Source organism: Sinocyclocheilus rhinocerous, unplaced genomic scaffold (assembly GCF_001515625.1).
Source record: "Sinocyclocheilus rhinocerous isolate Xijiao unplaced genomic scaffold, SAMN03320098_v1.1 scaffold1294, whole genome shotgun sequence".
Classification (NCBI taxonomy): domain Eukaryota; kingdom Metazoa; phylum Chordata; class Actinopteri; order Cypriniformes; family Cyprinidae; genus Sinocyclocheilus; species Sinocyclocheilus rhinocerous.
Window position 1 is genome coordinate 437522 of NW_015656157.1, and position 18731 is coordinate 456252.

Sequence of the window (18731 nt, forward strand, 5' to 3'; positions counted from 1 at the left end):
ATTTTCAGCAAATTTCCATTTTTGAGTGAACTATTCCTTTAAGGAATCGATATAAATAATCAGAACTGTAGCCAAATTTGTATAGTTTTTTGCAATCCACATCCCTGTATCAGCAAGGGTGCTTTTAGGGGAGGGGGGGTCACACCTGTCAATTTCGCTCATCATGTGCAAAATATTATTTATAAAGTTGAGGCCAAGAGGATGGGCCCCCAGTAGGAGCAGAAGCGACTGTCCTATCTCAGGGAAGATTATCTCTAATTGGGTCAAGCAATGGGGGAGCGATGCTGCCGTTTCCAGGGCAACAACCTCCAGAGAGGAATGACTAACTGCCAACTGACAAGTGATAATTGTCTGCAGGGCTAGGCGATATGGCCAAAAAAATTATCACAATACATTTCAAACATTCATTTCTTTCAAGTTTAAAGGCAGATTTTTGCTCATTTTTATATGAAATGTAATTATTCTGACTGTTTGAGTTTTATTAACATTAACCATTGGTCTTCCACAGTAGCATACATTTTGATCATGGGATCACAGTTAAAACCACACATATAGCACCTCAATACTATGGTAAAAATATGGTTTGTAGATATTTGAATGAAAAACTGTAGTCTTTACATTTGGTATTTAGCTATAGCTTAATCACAAAAGTACTGTAATTATATTCCATTACTCCTTTAATACGTTTACTACATGTGTGACCCTGGACCACAAAACCAGTCATAAGGGTAAATTTTTTGAAATTGAAAATCATCATCTGAAAGCTATATAAATAAGATGTATTGATGTATGGTTTGTTAGGATAGCACAATATTTGGCCGAGATACAACTATTTGAAAATCTGGAATCTGAGGGTGCAAAAAAATCGCCTTTAAAGTTGTCCAAATTAAGTCCTTAGCAATGCATATTACTAATCAAAAATTAAGTTTTGATATATTTACGGTAGGAAATTTACAAAATATCTTCATGGAACATGATCTTTACTTAATATCCTAATGATTTTTGGCATAAAAGAAAAATCAATAATTTTGACCCATACCATGTATTTTTGGCTATTGCTACAAATATACCCCAGCAACTTAAGACTGAAGACCAAACAAAGTAGATTCGCTTTGACAACGAAGCACACAGCGTCTTCACAACATGGCAGCGTCAACAATACTACAGCGAGAATAAAAGTTATGCCTTGTTTCTTTGCGTGAACATTTGGGCGGCGTTATGTAAATCTTCCCACATAGTGAGGTAGAAATGTGTGGGCGTGTTAGAACGAGCCGTTTTAGGTAGGTGTGGCTGACTCTTAACTTTTATAAAGAATATCTCTTTGGATTTGAGACTTTAGTCTTTGCAACTTTACAGATCTTCTTTATGCACCAAGAGCTTGTAACACTCCAAAGAGAAAGGAAAAATTGAAATCGCATCATATGACCCCTTTAAGACTGGTTTTGTGCTCCAGGGTCACATATAATAAAATTCAATATGAATATCCCACATTTCTGCCACAATACCATGGTGCAGTTAGTGTTACTAGAGTAAATGTATGGTATATGACGGCGATTTGTAGATTTAAAGTCTTCTGACTGTATCGTTCGTTGCCTGTGTCAGCAATTTAACATGCTTTTTATTGTTTTGTCATTCACAGAGCGCCCACCTGGCCATGATTGACACGCTGATGATGGCGTATACAGTAGAGACAGTGAGTGTGGAGAAGGTGATGGCCTGCATGCAGCAATACTCCACCGATTACCCAGACGGAGACGTGCCCTACGACACAGAGGATGCGGTCACTAGCTGGATGAATAAGGTATTTTTGCTCTTTTGTAAATCTTAAGCTTACCCATAATGCAATGCGAATGCATGTACTGAGCCTGATCGTCATCTTATACATTGTACTATTAACACAGACAGAGGTTTGTTGCACTTTTAAGCTGACTTGAATATTTCCTTGTTGGCATGTGTGATCTCTGAGGGCATCTTTGAGTGTCGGTGAAGGGGCGTCCCGGGACTTTTGTTTACATTCCCTTGCAGGCCAGCTGTACAGGCAGCCTAAATCATACACACATGCTAAACAGGCCATGAGGGACTGCAGGAAATTTCTGTTTCTTTTGTTGTCTTCCTGCTGAAGACTTTTGAAGAAGTTTGCATGAGGGTTTTTGGTGTGTTTACATCATGCGTTTTATCATAATAGTGAGTTTCAGATTTATTCTTAAAATTGGACCATCATTTAATGAATTAGTGTTGCCATAAACCAGGGGTGCCCAAACTCGGTCCTGGAGGGCCGGTGTCCTGCAGAGTTTAGCTCCAACTTGCCTCAACACACCTGCCTGGAAGTTTCTAGTATGCCTAGTAAGAGCTTGATTAGCTGCTTCAGGTGTGTTTTATTACGGTTGGAGCTAAACTCTGCAGGACACCGGCCCTCCAGGACCAAGTTTGATGACCCCTGCCATTAACAATACAAGATATGAATATATACAGCGAATCGGCAAATATATCTCTAAAAATCCATTTAATTTTGTGAATAAGCAATAAAATATGATATAATACATGTGGGGATTTCCACATTTTTTTGTCATATTTACATGAAGTATCCAATGAGATTTTAGGTTTATATTTCAATAATTTAACAACACATTGGCATGTTTACAGTTCTCTGATGTCAGTTAATGGCCATGTGGCATGCAAACAAATAAAATATTTCTTTTGTTTTTCTTTTTTATTTCTAGTTTTTATTTATTTATTTTTATTTTGTTTTAATTATTCATTTTAATTGTACATTTTTATGATTTAATGAATTATTAGCTTTTCACAAACTTATAAAATATAATATAATATAATATAATAAATTGACCTAAAATATTTACTTGAAGTACCCTGAGATTTTAAGGTAATATTTTAGTAATTTAATATTTGCATATTTTCCATTGTCTAATGTTGGTTAATGGTCACATGATACAGGTACATAAATATTTAATCTTCTTTTGTTTAGTGTTTTATTTATTTATGTATTTATTTTAAATGATTTATTTATTTTAATTGTACCTTTGTATGATTTCATTAATTATTAGCATTTCATCAACTCCCTGCAGTTCCCTCACTATCTCCAGTTTTGGAAACAATATCATATCATATCATAATAATATTATATTATATTAATTATAATATAATATAATAAGCTTAATTTGTATGTAAGGAATGGCAGTGATTTTAAGCTCAAAAACTCCTCTGTGTTTTACTCATTTTCAAGGTGAATGAATACTTGAAAGAAATCATAATGCAGGAGCAACGGAGGACGGAGGCGCAGAACGCAGAGCCTGTTGAGAATCCAAAGGTAAGTGTGCACTTCCTGTTCTTGCTCTAAAGCAGCGATGATTCAAAAGTCACTTTCATCCGTAAGAGGAAGATACAGAAAGAGATAAAGATGGATTTTTGTCATAATGAGCTCTCGTACGTTTCTGAAATCTGCTTAAAACAACGTTCTGCCAGCATGCCAGTGAAATTTCTATTCATCATGCCTCAAAACTCAAATACTTGTACAGATTATTTTGAAACTCATGTATTCTGATACTGAATACTGTACTGTACAATACAAGTAATGAATTACTTAAATACAGTCTTGAATTCACAATCTTGAACACAACAATAATGCAGAAGATTTGGGAATACTCATCGCTTAAAGGGTTAGTTCACCCAGAACAAAGGCCTCCTGTAGCGAATCGATGCGTTTTTGTAAGAAAAATATCCATATTCAAAACGTAATAATCACTTGAATCTAGCTTGCGCTCACTGTTGTACACTGGAAGCAGTTCCGGGGTAATGACGTATGAGGTCGGCGTTGCGCATGCGCCGTTCAGAAGTGACGCACGCGGAAGCACAACGGAGAGATCAAAACAAAACAACGGTCACTAATTAGAAGTACAAATCGAGGATTTGTAAAGAAGAATGTCGGAGGATTTCGATATAAGCCAAGAGGAGATTGGTTTTCCTTTGCTAAAGTAAAGAAACTTTGCTTCCTTTGCTCCTGTTAACAAACGTTGGTTTTCACGAGACTCACCGGCGCATGCGCAGCGCTGAACTCATACGTCATGCTCCCGGAACTGCTTCCAGTGTATAACTGGTGGCGCAAGCTAGATTAAAGTGATTATTACGTTTTGAATATGGATATTTTTCTTACAAAAACGCATCGATTTGCTACAGAAGGCCTTTGTTCACCCCCCGGAGGCGTGTGAGACACTTTTTTTTTTTATGGATGGGCGATTTTTATTTAAGTTCTTTTGGACTGATGCATGCAACACCCGCTGAGTGCCATTAAACAGCTTGAAAGATCAAAGACAATTTTTAATATAACTCCGACTGGATTCGTCTGAAAGAAGAAAGTCATATACACCTAGGATGCCTCGGGGGTGAGTAAAATGCAGCCTAATTTTAATTTTTGGGTGAACTAACCCTTTAAGGATTTCTGGTCACTAATGTCAACATTTAGAGCAGGAAAAGGAGCTAAGTAGCATTAATATATCAATATTTTTCAGCCTTTTAATGATATTCACTATATATCTTGTTTAATAAAAAATAAAATGTTGTAAAAATGTAATAAAAAATAATCGGCCCTGGATGTTTTTCGCTACATTAACATGAATAAATAATATTAATATTAATATTTTTTATTTAATATTAATGTATGATTTTTTTATATAATATAATATGAATTCCCAAACTTTTTTGTTAGTTCAATGCCTGTGACCTAAGATATTTACTTGTAGTAACCTAAGTACCCTAAGATTTTAAGTTAATATTTTTTTATATTTATGTTGTTTTTTTATATAATGTTAATAATTCAACATTTGCATATTTCCACCTGTCTGATGTTGATATGATACATTTTTATGGACCAATATAACTATATATATTTTTTTATTATTACTAAAACATTGTAAAGCATGAAAAATGTCATGTCAGCACTTCACATATTTTTGAGTGATGTAAGGAATCAGTTGAATCAGTGTTTTGAACTGATTCATTAAAATGGACCACTTAAAAAGACAAATTTGTTTTAAAATCTGGTATTAAAAAATGTTAAATGTATATTGTAAATATTAAAACATATCCCCAGAACAACTAACATTATTCAGTGAATCAAATGACTGTATGTAGACGTTTTAAACCCCCTAGATTTGTTAGTCTATTCATATTCTATGTAAAAGTTGCCTCAGATTCTCCTGTATAAATGTTCGCTAAGTTGACGTGAGTTCACAGGACGTGACGGATATCATCAGCCTTGTTGCCGTGTTTTATAACATGATGCTGTGTTGAGGGTATTTCTGCGGGGGGGGTCAGCATCCTGATGTAGACTTTATGCCAGAATAATGTTTGCTGATTCATGTTTTAATTGCTGATTCACATTCCATCTTCCTGTCCCTGTGTGACAGCATATTTGGCAAACATGATGGGTGACGTCAGTCTCACCTTGTTTTACCTTCTCTCGGAGGGAAAGGCGTGCAGTACGCTTGTGTACACAGCGTCCTTGTTTAAACCCCTAGAGACAACAAGACTCTGCCAACTTCCCAGCGCTACTTTTGTAGGATTTTGTTTTTGTTTTCCCCCCCCATATTTCCATGGTTAATGTCATAATCTGAGTCTGGTGAGAGTGCTGAAGTGCAGAGTCTTCACACGGAAGTGTGTGGGGCGTATGTCAGCATTCGGCCCACCCTGTCCTGAGGTCGTGCCTGGGCTGGGCATCTGAGAGCAGTCAGTTCTCAGAGGCGCTGTGTTTGAGAGACGGTGCAGACACAGTCAGTGCTGAGGAGGAATGTCAGGTGCTTACACAACACTGTAAACAGCCAGCATGGCATGAAGCGCCCAGAATGACACACAAGCACACCAGGTGTGTGTGTGTGTGTGTGTGTGAATTATAAATAATAATATAATACAAAAAAGTACATGTATGTGTGTATTATTTTTATTATTATTATATTAATTTATTTGTTAATTATAATTATATTATTTGGGAGGAGGGGTATATAGTCCATTTATTTAATATTACATTAATTTATTATTAATGATTAATTTATAGTATTTTTTTAAATTGTATAAAATTATTTTTAGGAGTGTATATTAAGTGCGTGTGTGTGTGTATATATATATATTTATTTATTTTTTAAATTTTTTTAAGTAAAACATAATAATTGTCAATATAAATGTAAATAGCAAATAATATGAATTATTAATAATGATAATAATTATTAATAATTAATATGAATTTATATTATATCATTGTGTGTGTGTGTGTGTGTGTGTGTGTATATATAGATAAAAATAAAATAATTAATGTTACTAAAACATTTATTAATTGTCATTTTTATATTAAATAATATGTACATGTAAATGTGACTGTATACCCTCTAAAATATTTATATAGGTCAGTGCTTCCCACAGGTTTGAAATACTTACATTTACATTTACATTTAGTCATTTAGCAGACGCTTTTATCCAAAGTGACTTACAAATGAGGACAATCATTTGAGAGCAATGATATGCAAGTGCTATAACTTGCGGTTGTAGCTGAGTGAAAATCCTCCTCTTCCCCATGGCACAAAAATGGTCTACTAGATGTGACAAATAACACATAATGTGTGATATTTAACAATATTTTTATTTGTTGAAATTCATTTTAATTACATAGGCTACTATTACGTACTGATATTATGCATTATGCATTGTTTCAAGCATTATTATGCATTTTTATGCATTGTATCAAATTAAGCAAAATGACAGCATTTAAAAGGTTCTCCTTGCTTTGTCATATAGTGTCTCTCTCAGTGAATGGGACACAGATTGTACTGATACAATCTGTAAAACCTATATATTGAATAATATACTATATATACTATTGTGGGCAGATTCTTCAGATGAGAGATGAAATATGCATTCTTACAACCATTTAAAACATATTATATAAAGGTCATAAAGTAGACATTGTCATAATTCAGCAACTCGAGTTCATAAGCAATCCACTAATTCCACTAGTTACTCGATCACGGATGCTTTCATTATTTCGAGCGGATAAAAAAAAGTATAAGAGGATAAAAATAAAAGCAAAAATGTTTCTCCAAATATAATAAATAAATAAAATAACATTTGTGTGTGTGTGTATATCGGGCCGCACAGGTATATTAACGGCCACCCAAGTAAAGTATATTATATTTGTATACATATAAAGTATATATATAGTTGTATACATTTTGAAATGTATTACTGTATATCTCCTAAAATATTTATACAAATAAATAATAATTTAATGTATAATTTCACACATATATATATATATTTGTTTCTAGAATTAATCCACTGGCAAAAGACTAATCCTGTAACTTTGCAGTCTTCTTCTTAGGGCATTCTGGGTAAAAATGCATTCATATTGTGATTCACAGGGTTTAATGTCTCTTAGATCAGAGAGCATCAGTTTTTCCTCTTCTGCAGTTTGGACCCCTACAGATATTTTGGCATGCTTTTGATGATACTCTTCCTTTTTACAGTCATTTAAGCCTTGAAAGTTGAGAGAGGCTTAAAACTGTGAAAACTAAGAAGAGGAAGCAGCAGGAACCAGCGCACTGTGTCCTAACCAGGCCTGACAGCGTTAAAGCAAACACTTTTTTTTGCTGGTTTGCTTTCTATTCCTTTCTCAGCGATTCAGTCTCAGTGAAAATTCGAAGTGTTCTGTCTAAATAAATTACAAATAAAACAATAAATGGTAAAGTCAAATTGACCGTTAGATGATGGAAGGCATTTAAATGTTTTAAAGGTAATCTAAATATAAAAATAGGTGAAATTAACTGCACAAAATAAATATCCAATATTGACCAATAGAGGTTTACGAATGTATTTATTTATTTAGTGGAAAGATACTAAACCTCCCTCAAGCTTCAAGAGTTTCGGTTTTCTTGTAATCTGGTTTCTAGTAAAGAAGGCATCGTCACGCTTAATCTGATATGGACGTAAACAGTTGATTGTGTTAAATAATCTCTGCTCGCTGACGTAACTGCTCTTTCCTTCTCTCTCTCATTCATTCTTTGACTGGCTGAAGTCTCCAACCAAGTGGTATATGAAGCTGGTTCCTGTAAGTGTGATTGTGAACACCTTCTTTCATCCCGGCTTCTTCCATCTCGTGGCTCCATCGTGTTTTTGTTGCCATGACGACGCTTTCACATTGTCCTCAGCTTCATTAACCACGCAATAAACTGTCGACAGAGAAATATTTATATTAGGCTGAGTAAAAATAGATTTTATGTTACCATCCATTTCTGTTAGTTAAAGTTCCCACTGCATGTCTTATTTTCAGTACTTTTCCATACTTTGGTCAGTTGTTGAATAGGCCATCATGAACTCTCTGAGTGTTACCAGATGTGATTTGCTCTACTGAATCATTTGTTTATGTCTGTTTGCTCCAGGCACGTTATAGGAAGGAGCAGGTTCTGCCCAAGATGGTGCCGTGGATCCCCCCAGTGGACAACCTCCTGAAGGACAGCACAGATGGCTGTGCCCTCGCCGCCCTGCTGCACTTTTACTGCCCCGCCATCGTCCTCCTGGGAGGTACATGAACCTGCCAAACCTCCAGCATTACCACACACAAAATAATACACAAGGTTCAGAGAGAATAGTGTGTGGGAGCTGTTGAATCAAAATGAACCCTATTTACTTTATTGAATGCACATGGTGTTATTGTACACAGATCATCAGTAGGAATGCAACTCATACTCAAAATCCATGTTTAATTTAATTCAATAAAATTAATTTAATTGATTTAATGACAATGTAAATGGTGACAATGGATGATATATTCATGGAGATGTGTTTTCACAGTTTTTTGAAAATGTTATACAATAGACAAATGTTTTTTTCCCCTAACATTTCTTTAAAAAAACACACACACAGTGATGTGTATTATTTTAATATTTCTTAATATTATAAAATAAAAAAAATGATAGTATTAATATAAGTATAATATTATATTTCTACTTTTTCCACAATATTAAAAAAAAAGTAGAATATACAATATTCTACTTTTATATATATTTTTAATAATATATTTTTGGTGATATTGTTTTTTTAATGAAAACAATATCACCAAAAATATAATGTTTATTACTTTATATTTATACCCTGTGCCTTTATATTTTTGTATTATTAAATAATTTAATACTACATTGTATTAATATTAATATGATATTATTATATTTCTATTTTTCACAATATTTTGAAAAAAATATACAAGAAACAATAGACAAATGTTTTCTTTCTTTTTTTTTACAAAAGAAAACAATATCAACATTAATACTGTGTAATATTTTATATTATTAGAAATTATAGTACTAATAAAAGTTTAATATTATTTTATTTCTATTTTTCACAATATTTTTAAAATAGTATACAATTGAAAAACTTTTTCTTCATAACATTTAATCAAAAAACAATATCCACAATAATAGTATTATTTTATATTATGAAAAACTTAGTAGTAATAGTAGTAGTAATACAAGTGTAATATTATTTTATTTATATTTTATCCTCAATATTGAAAAAAATATTATGCAATATTTTAAGTTGTTGGAGGAGCCCAGACAAATGTTTTTGTTTCACATTTCACAACAAAACCATAGAAAATTGAAGTCTAGAAAAAAATAGTGGGGAAAAAAATATATAATCAGGAGTTATGTTGGAATTTGTTGTGTAAGAGGCCATGTGGGTTCACGCTTTCGAAGGGTGCACATGTGTGCAAAGCCTACAAAATCTTATGTCAGTTGACAAACTGTAAAATATAACAAATTGAGAGAGCCCTCTGCAATGAACACTAAAATCCTGATCATTCTAGATGCTGGCAGTGTGCAAAGCTACATCTGATGACAATAAAATATTTTTGTAGGACTGTGCCCTCTCCTTTGTGTCACTATCTAAATTAAATTGTGTCACTATCTTATATTAAAGGAGAGAATATAAATACAAAATATTCAGTATTCGCATGCTGTCTGAGAAGTGGCTTTATGTGCGTACAGTAAACCGTCTCTCGGAGAATGCGCGAGTACTGAGTGCTCTTTTGCTGCTTATTGTGCTTGAATGGTTTAAAAATTCTTGAATGTTTAATTGCCCAGACTTAATAACACGTGCATATACATTCCATCAACTGTCCTGAGTGTCTTTCACGCTGAAATGTCTGCAGGAATTTCCCATATTTTAAGTGCGGAACCTAGGGAAGTGAGTAAAATTATGTATAATACCCGCAATCCCACGCCCAAATTCCCGCCCTGAAAACGTTTCAAAAGCATAGGCTTTTGCTTCACAAATCTCACCCTGTGGCAACAAACAGGTAGCCTGCATGTTTTCTAGCCAAGTAGTGACTAACGCAAACCTAGCCTACCTTTTAAAGTAGTCTATAAGCTTCCTCCTCTTTGTTTCACTCATATCTTTAAAAACTCTGAGGTTGGATCATCCAAAGGAAACGAACTTGCGACCTACTGTACATATTATATTTTTGAAAGTTATTTTTAAACGAGCTGTAAATGAGTTTTGAGCTTTGAATTTGTGAATACAATAGTCTTCAACTACTCATTTAGAAACATTTATGTGACTTTAATCATCCTGAACTCCTGTTAATCTAATCACAGTGATGAAGAGGACTAGTGCTGATTCTCCACCTAGCTGTAAAATCAAATGATGGATGCAATTACATTTATCCCCACAGGCAAACGTGAATCACACGAGGGTCATTTTAGACTCCATGATTAATGGGCTTCTCTGTGATTGGTTGAGTCCTTGTCAGATCTGCCAAATAGGCCGGATGATCTGTCTCAGTGAGTAGCGCCTGATTAGTGTAGCACTTTATCGTCTTTGATTTGCAGACATTTGCCTAAAGGAGACCATGTCGCTGGCAGACAGTCTGTACAACCTCCAGCTCATCCAGGACTTCTGTAAGGAACACTTGAACCATTGCTGCCACTTCAATCTGGAGGACATGCTCTACGCTCATTCTTCCATCAAAGTAAGCCTTCAGATACAGCTTGTATCTTTCAATTAGAGGCGTTTTACAGCTCGATGCAATTAGAGACCCTTAAGTTCCCCTTGCCTTCATAATTCATTGGTTTATGCGTTTATAACTGTAGGTCAAGGTTTGTCAAATTTCTCAGGTCACAACGTATGCGGTTGGGTGGGATGCTGTTATTTGGAGCCCTTTTCTCACAATAGCGCAAGTGCTGCCTGTGGGAGTTGGCTTTATTCCTGTTAAAAAGCCAAAAGCATGAGGCTTGCCTTCAAACGCTGGTGCTTAAACCAGCCTCCCAATGGAAGCAGATTCTCTAAAGACTGGTGCCATTGGCTAAAACAGCAATAAAATCACATTAAAAATGCCTAGAAGATATTTAAATATAGGAATCGTGGTTTGCTAGATAAGCCATTATGGAAAGATCTCAAGAGCTTTTCTACAGCAAGACGTTTTTTTTAAGCCTTTTTTGCTTTTATTCTGTGCTTTTCTCTGGGAAATACCTCCTTTTGTGAGATTTTCGTCATCTTAAGATATCAAAATGTTATTAAGACTTGGAAAAAATGTTGTTTTGCGAGTTGTAGATACCGTCAAACTGGAGATTTTTTACTTTAGACTGCTTTGTCAGTTATAAACCACTCTATGGACTGAAAGTGATGGAAGTGAAGACCAGTATTTTGTTTTGTTTTTTTCGTTCTGAATGTTGTCTTCATGTCTTTGATCTCAGTCCTCTCTGGACTGGAGAGACAGAACATCTGCTGCCAAGATTTTCAGTCGTGTTGACCGAGAAGCCTTTGGTTCTATGGAACAGACATTTCTGCTGTTGCTGTTGAACTCTGGTTTCAGTGGCTGTGGAAAGAGAATGTGGAGATTTAGTTTGGCATTTTATGGTAAGGATTTGGAAACCTGGCCACACTTACTAAACCACAAGGAGGTTGTTTAAAATGACCTTAGAAACTCTATAAACAGAGAGCAATGCTACTGGTTCCACCTGTTTTTTGTTTAAAGTGTTATTCCACAAATGGTAGCAAATTCTCACAGCATGTTGGGTTTTATTAGCACCTAACAGCCTCTGGTTAGAGGACATGAGCAGCATCTGATAGAGTCTGATACAGTGCCAGACTACAGAGCTGAATCTCTGAAATATGAGTGGAATTGAGAGCAGGTCACAGAGCTGTAACCTAGACCCAGTTTCTGTCAGAGCTAATCTAATCCCAGCTGCTTCCTTTTATTAAAATGTTCAGTGCGATTAGCACATGTGCTTCATGTGGTGAGGTGCAGCTTTGAATCTGGATTGTATTGTGACCTGATCTCATTCCCGTCATATTTATTTCCAGTTTGCTCTCAACTGTATAGTCAAAAGTTCCAAAAATCCCCTGGTTAAATAGATTAATAAATGAGTAGAAGTTTGTTGTATATTTATATAATTTTGAGAAAATAGTAAAAAATTATACATTTATAGTATATAGTATATGTATATTTATTTTCTATATGTAATTGTGTAATTTTTTAATATCTAATTTGGTTTTCTGCAATTTAGAAACTTGTCTGGGTCCTTTCTCAATAAATATTGATATATGCCATTACTTTTTGATTCTCCAAAATTCACCAATAATTTGCATATTTTGAAAAAACAATGTTTAAAGATTCGTTTGGCATGCTGTTATTAAGGAATTTGCATACGGGTGAGGAAGCATGATTAATTTTTTAACATGATTTTAAATGTAAATATTTGTAATAAATTGACACTTAAAAATTGACGCCCCGAATTAAAAAGCAACATTTTTATCCCCTAAAACTACAGATAAACCTAATAATACGTTCATGCTTTGTGTGTGAATAAGTACATAGACAGGCAGATGGGGGAGAAGACGCATGTGCCAAACACCATCTGAGTACAAGCATGCGCCTGCTTTGGCTCTTTTATCCACTCCATATAAATGTTGCCAGTGGATTTTTTTATTTATTCCTTTAGTTATTGCCAATAGCATTGGTAGATGGGATATGTGACATTGCATAAAATCAGTGAGGTTGTGTACAAATTTCACCCTGAACTATTTTAATTAATTGACAATGGGTAGCTTTATCTTTGTTAATTTGCTAGTACGTGACATTAATGTTATTATTAAAGGCTGTTGCAAATGTTAACAATTGATGCCTTGGATTGAGTAAATGCTTTAATCATTTGGTTATATGCAATAGATGTGGCTTTGTGTGTCTAGACTCTAGAGCTACTCTAGGCTATAAAGAGAGCAAGGACTCTTTGTTGAAAGTCAATTAAAATGCTGAGGTAATGTCTTCTGGGAGTGGCCTTGGGTAATTGCTGGGAATAGTGTATCAGAGACATTTTTCATCATGTCAGGTACCCTCTATGAATTCAAGGTCATGAATTCTGTAGTCTTGGCATAAAGATGTTGTTCATAGCACAAAAAGCATGTGTGCATTATTGGACAAAAAAAAGCTATATATACTGTAAAGTATAAAATCCCTCAGAATTCCTTATATATAAGCTATATAATTACATTTGAAGGAAAAGGGCACTCTTGTCTCCAGGTGGTGTCCGTTCATGCATTACCAGGATTTAGAGAATTGCAGAGACATCTTGTGGGAGAGGAGGAATATTACACATACTAGTTTTATACAAGCATGCCAATTATTTTGGAAAAAAATGCTTGCAATGCAAGTTAATGTGTTTGTTTGTTTTTACCAGAATAACTATCTTGTGTTTATGGCTGAGCTCTTCTGGTGGTTCGAGGGTGCCTTTAAACTGCTAGATGTAAATTCTGCTGAGTGGGAATAGTGTATCAGAGACATTTTTCATCATGTCAGGTACCCTCTATGAATTCAAGGTCATGAATTCTGTAGTCTTGGCATAAAGATGTTGTTCATAGCACAAAAAGCTTGTGTGCATTATTGGACAAAAAAAGCTATATATACTGTAAAGTATAAAATCCCTCAGAATTCCTTATATATAAGCTATATAATTAAATTTGAAGGAAAAGGGCACTCTTGTCTCCAGGTGGTGTCCGTTCATGCATTACCAGGATTTAGAGAATTGCAGAGACATCTTGTGGGAGAGGAGGAATATTACACATACTAGTTTTATACAAGCATGCCAATTATTTTGGAAAAAAATGCTTGCAATGCAAGTTAATGTGTTTGTTTGTTTTTACCAGAATAACTATCTTGTGTTTATGGCTGAGCTCTTCTGGTGGTTCGAGGTTGTTAAGCCGCCATTCGTCCAGCCTCAGGTGTTGGATACTGAAGGTAGACTAATATTACAATAGAATGAATTTTCCAGAAATATTAGTCAATGGTGTTGACATTTGTATACCGACACATTTGTTTTGTCATTTTATAGCACCAGCCCCTTCACTGAAAAATTTGCCATCTGTGCCCATCTCAAAGGTCACAAAGAGAAGTTTCATGGAACGACCGCCTAGTCCAGACAGACCAAGGTATATCAAAAGTCTCTTTTATTGAAAACTTCCCCCTTCTGCTTAATTTACTTTGAATGCCTGTAGCAGTTGAAATTCAAACGTAAAATTGGATTGATATTCATATTTTCTTTATGTTCATGTTAAAGTCTCCCGCTCCAACCTCAACCACAGACTTCAGGCTCAGGTAAATTTAAAAGGCCTAAAAAATGTTTTATGATAACAAAATTTAAGTCTTAATATGAAATGCACCCAGTACTATATAAGTTATACATGTGTGCTGTGCAGGTGAGATCAAGAGATCAACCTCAATGTCATTTGTGGAAAGCTTCATGGGTACTTGGCCCAAAGAGAAGAAGTAAGTGCAAGTTCATCTCATTATTAAGAATAAAAGACATAAAGTTTGAAACTACATGCCGATTGGATACCATCCTCTCTTCTTTCTTCAGGTCTGCTGCTCAGGGAGTGTTCTTTGAAATCCCATTTGATAAAGAGAACACCAATCAAACACCTACTGGCCGAGGGATGACTCGGTCTGTCAGCACTGAAGGTTTTGGTTTCAAGATGCCCCACGGCACCAGGGGCATCAAGAGAAACCTGTCCTTTCAGCCTGTCAACAGCAAGAACATGGGCATTGATGAGGAAGTCTGTCCTGACAGCCTGTCGGGAAATCATAATGGCCGTCTAAATGGCTCAGGGCCACCTAGCATCAAAGAGGCCCTTGAGATCATCCACAACTCAGAGAAGAAATCTCAGAGCCCTAGGGTCCATGCGCCCAGTGAGGGCTTCTTTCTTCACCTCCAGAATAAAAGTGATTTGAACCCTGAAGCAAAGGATGGCGAGCTAGACTCAGTTTCAGAGTCATCCAAAGGGGTTGCTAGCACATCCACCACTGAAGTAGACACCGGCATCCATGTGCGGACGGAGGACATCCAAGAGACACTAGATGAGGACTCATCCCTAAGGGATTGTACTGTCAGTATGGAGTTTGACACAGATCAAGACTTTGAAGCAAGAGCTTACCATAGCCAGGGCTCTACAAGCCCATGTCCCAGCAGCCTAAGCAGCAAGTCCCCTGCTGGAAGCACCCCTGCTTTTACACCTGGGATTAAGATGACCAGCTTTGCTGAGCAGAAATTCCGTAAATTGAATCCAAACGTGGAGCCTAAAGGTGCTGCTTCCCAGAGTACAACACCAGATGGATTAGATCTCTGCATTCCTCACTCTGTTTCCTGGGCTCCTTCACCTGAGGTCAGCCCTGCACATCAGCCATCCAAGGACCCGGCCCAGGCCATGGCTGCAGAAATGGTGCAGCTGCACATGAGACTTGAGGAGAAGCGTCGAGCCATTGAGGCTCAGAAGAAGAAAGTAGAGGCAGCTTTTACCCGACACCGTCAGAAGATGGGACGCAGTGCCTTCCTCACATTTGTCAAGAGGAAAGGAGTAGATGGCACCTCACCTTCTCAGGAGGACACTCCTAGCTCAGAGGGAAGCAAGAGGCCAGCGGAGACACCTCAGCCAGTCAAGTCTCTGGTGAAGTCTGCGGGTGAGGACGGCACATCCGAAGCGGACCTGATAGAATATACACGTTCCATTGAGAAGCTCAATGCTTCCCTGAGCTTCTTGCAGAGTGAGATGCAGCGGCTGGCCCAGCAGCAGGAGGTAATCATGCAGATGCGGGAGCAACAGGCTTGGGTTGTGTCGCCACCTCAGCCTTCACCGCAAAAGCAGGTGCAAGAGCTCCGAGGGTGTGGGGCACGCTCTTCTGGGTCTCCCTCACCTGCGGATTCTCCTAGAGCTACACACTGTTCCCCTACAAACCTTAGGAGGAAGTCTGCTTCTTTCCATTCCAAGACACCAAGGACACCCAGACCCAGTGAGCTAAAGATCACTCCCTTCAACCGAGTCCTGACTGTTCCACAGTCGGTGGACAGCATACCACGCTTGAGAAGGTTCTCCCCATCTCAGTCCGTGTCCTGCTCATTTTCTTATTTGGGAAATGAGAAGAAACCACCATCAGGACCTGAAGCTACAGACAAGGACATAGAACAAGGCCTTGAGTCGTTGTCGATTGAATGTTCTTCTGGTACCATCACCTCCCCAACCAAAGAAACCCAACAGGATGTAACCGAAGTTGCTGACTTGTCAGCCAAGGAGACAGAAGAAAGGGGAGAGGAGAGCAAGAAGGAGAACGGACGAACAGAAGAAAGGGAACAGCTGAAGAAGCCAACAAATGAGATCAACCCGGTAGTGGAATCTAGTGTGTCGGAAGTTTTGACGCAGATCGTAATGGAGACCGTCATTGTCACTCCCACCGAGCCAGTTGATATCGCCCATCAGACCAACACAAATTTGATTGAGGTTCCATTGTCTGTTCTCAAGCCCCTGGATGGACAGACGTTGCAAGATGAAGGCGAGAAGGAGACTTCAGGGGAAAATCTGGACGATGAGCAGAAAATGTGCTGTGGATTCTTCTTTAAGGTAGATATGAATGTCAGAAGGTCCTTGTCTTAATCTGTAGATTAAGGAAGCTTGGAAATGAACTCTTCCACTACCATGTGCGAATACTTAGAGGTGAATGCTAAGGCAAGCATCGCTATTACTATTGCTTACAGTTAGCAGTTTGAATTTAAGATGATTTACCTGTTAAATTTTGGTGTGATCAAATCTTGTCACACCATTGGGGCTATGAACTTGAATGCTACCTTCAATTATGTGGTTTATTGAGGATATTACTTTTCTTGACTTTATTGAGGGCTATGTTGTCTTGGACCAGAAAGCAACCATCTAGAGAACCTTAGCAATGGCCTAGCAATTTGTTAAAACCACATAGTACACCTTAGCAAACAGCTAACAATACCCTAGCAGCTATCCAGAACACTTTAGCATTGTGGTGGCAAGTGCCTGACAGATTTTATTAAGAATCTGTTAAGGGCCATAGTTATAACCCAGAATGGTGTATTACCATAGCTTTAGCTCAGGAAAATGCTGCTGTGTGACTATAGTGAACAAAATTATTTTTAGCGTGAACAGTCGCAGAAGGAGGTTAGCTTGGGACAGATCTCTAGAAAATGCAGCTGTTTGATCTAGGTCAGAAAACTAAGTCAAATAAATAATTTATTTTATGGTGTTAGCGTTCTGCAGGGAGTCTGAGAAGTGTTGCGTATCTGGCTCATCCAGACTCGTCACATTAACATCAGTAAATTGCCTTCAGATTCCTTGTTCAGATACTTGATAGACCTGAAACATAAGACATTAACAGAGATTCTTAATGTCCATTCTGATAATGTGTTCATGTTGTAAGGATGATATGAAGGAAGAGGACAGCATGGCCATGAAGCGAGCAGCGCTTCTGGAGAAAAGGCTGAGAAGAGAACGGGAGAGCCAGCAGAGGAAACAGCAGCTGGAGGCGGAGCTTGAGCAAAAGAAAGAAGAGGCCAGGTAACACCCAGCCCAGCCTTCAATCACTAAATCTAAACTCCTCCCCCTCGTCTTTAATTTCAATATCTGTCTTTTTCCACAGATTGAAAGCAGAGGAAGACCGCATGAAGAAGGAAGAAGACAAAGCCCGGCGGGGGTTTATCAAACAGGAGTACCTGAGGAGAAAACAGCTGAAGCTTATGGAGGACATGGACACGCTTGTCAAACCACGGCCTATGGGGGCCAAACAGAGAAAACCACGGCCCAAGTCCATCCACAGAGATGTGATGGAGTCCCCCAGGACTCCTGTCAGGGCCATGGCAGGTAAAGGGCGCCCCCTACTGGCAAAGCCCGACACTGCATGCTTTGTGCTACTCTCAGCCTTTTCCTGTCCAGCTCACTGCATCCCTCTGTATTTCCTCCTAACAAGTACTCTAGAACTTTACTTGCCTAAATATCTATTCGAACCAATTTATTAACTTTCTAACTAATTTCCAACTGTTTTCAAAGGACTCTCCCTAAACTAATTTGAATTAATTTAACCAATCTGGCTGAATTCTTTTAAGAATCTTTCAAATTACACTCTTGTGTGTGTTTTAGACAGTTTGAAGGAGTTAGAGAGACTGTTAGCAACATTATTGCAGAGAGCTGTACTGTTATGAGGGTAACACAAAGTTTGGCGGGCTTGGTGTTGTCTTGTGTAACTGTGGGTCCTGTCCTGTTTTGTGTTTTGCATCCAGGTTCACGACCTCGTGTTTTTTCAGTTTCCAGCCTGTCTCTGGCATCTCTTGGAGATAATGACAGTGTCAACTCAGATAAGAAAACACAAAGGTAAGAAGCACTTCAAGCAGTCA

At 37.2% G+C, this 18731-nt stretch overlaps 1 protein-coding gene across 5 annotated transcripts in view; it reads left to right on the forward strand.

The window, feature by feature from the left end:
* Positions 1-18731, forward strand: part of LOC107719545 (calmodulin-regulated spectrin-associated protein 2-like) — a 38293-nt gene that overhangs the window by 17360 nt on the left and 2202 nt on the right. For 3 of the 5 annotated variants that reach the window (XM_016526976.1, XM_016526977.1, XM_016526978.1), the window contains exons 3-15: positions 1640-1801; positions 3242-3325; positions 8075-8107; positions 8439-8580; positions 10884-11023; positions 14197-14287; positions 14382-14478; positions 14607-14644; positions 14746-14815; positions 14907-16938; positions 17762-17898; positions 17981-18201; positions 18618-18708. In XM_016526976.1, coding sequence (XP_016382462.1) covers positions 1640-1801; positions 3242-3325; positions 8075-8107; positions 8439-8580; positions 10884-11023; positions 14197-14287; positions 14382-14478; positions 14607-14644; positions 14746-14815; positions 14907-16938; positions 17762-17898; positions 17981-18201; positions 18618-18708 — 3338 coding nt within the window. The remainder of the gene's footprint in view (positions 1-1639; positions 1802-3241; positions 3326-8074; positions 8108-8438; positions 8581-10883; positions 11024-14196; positions 14288-14381; positions 14479-14606; positions 14645-14745; positions 14816-14906; positions 16939-17761; positions 17899-17980; positions 18202-18617; positions 18709-18731) is intronic. The other 2 variants (XM_016526979.1, XM_016526980.1) reach the window with 2 other exon arrangements.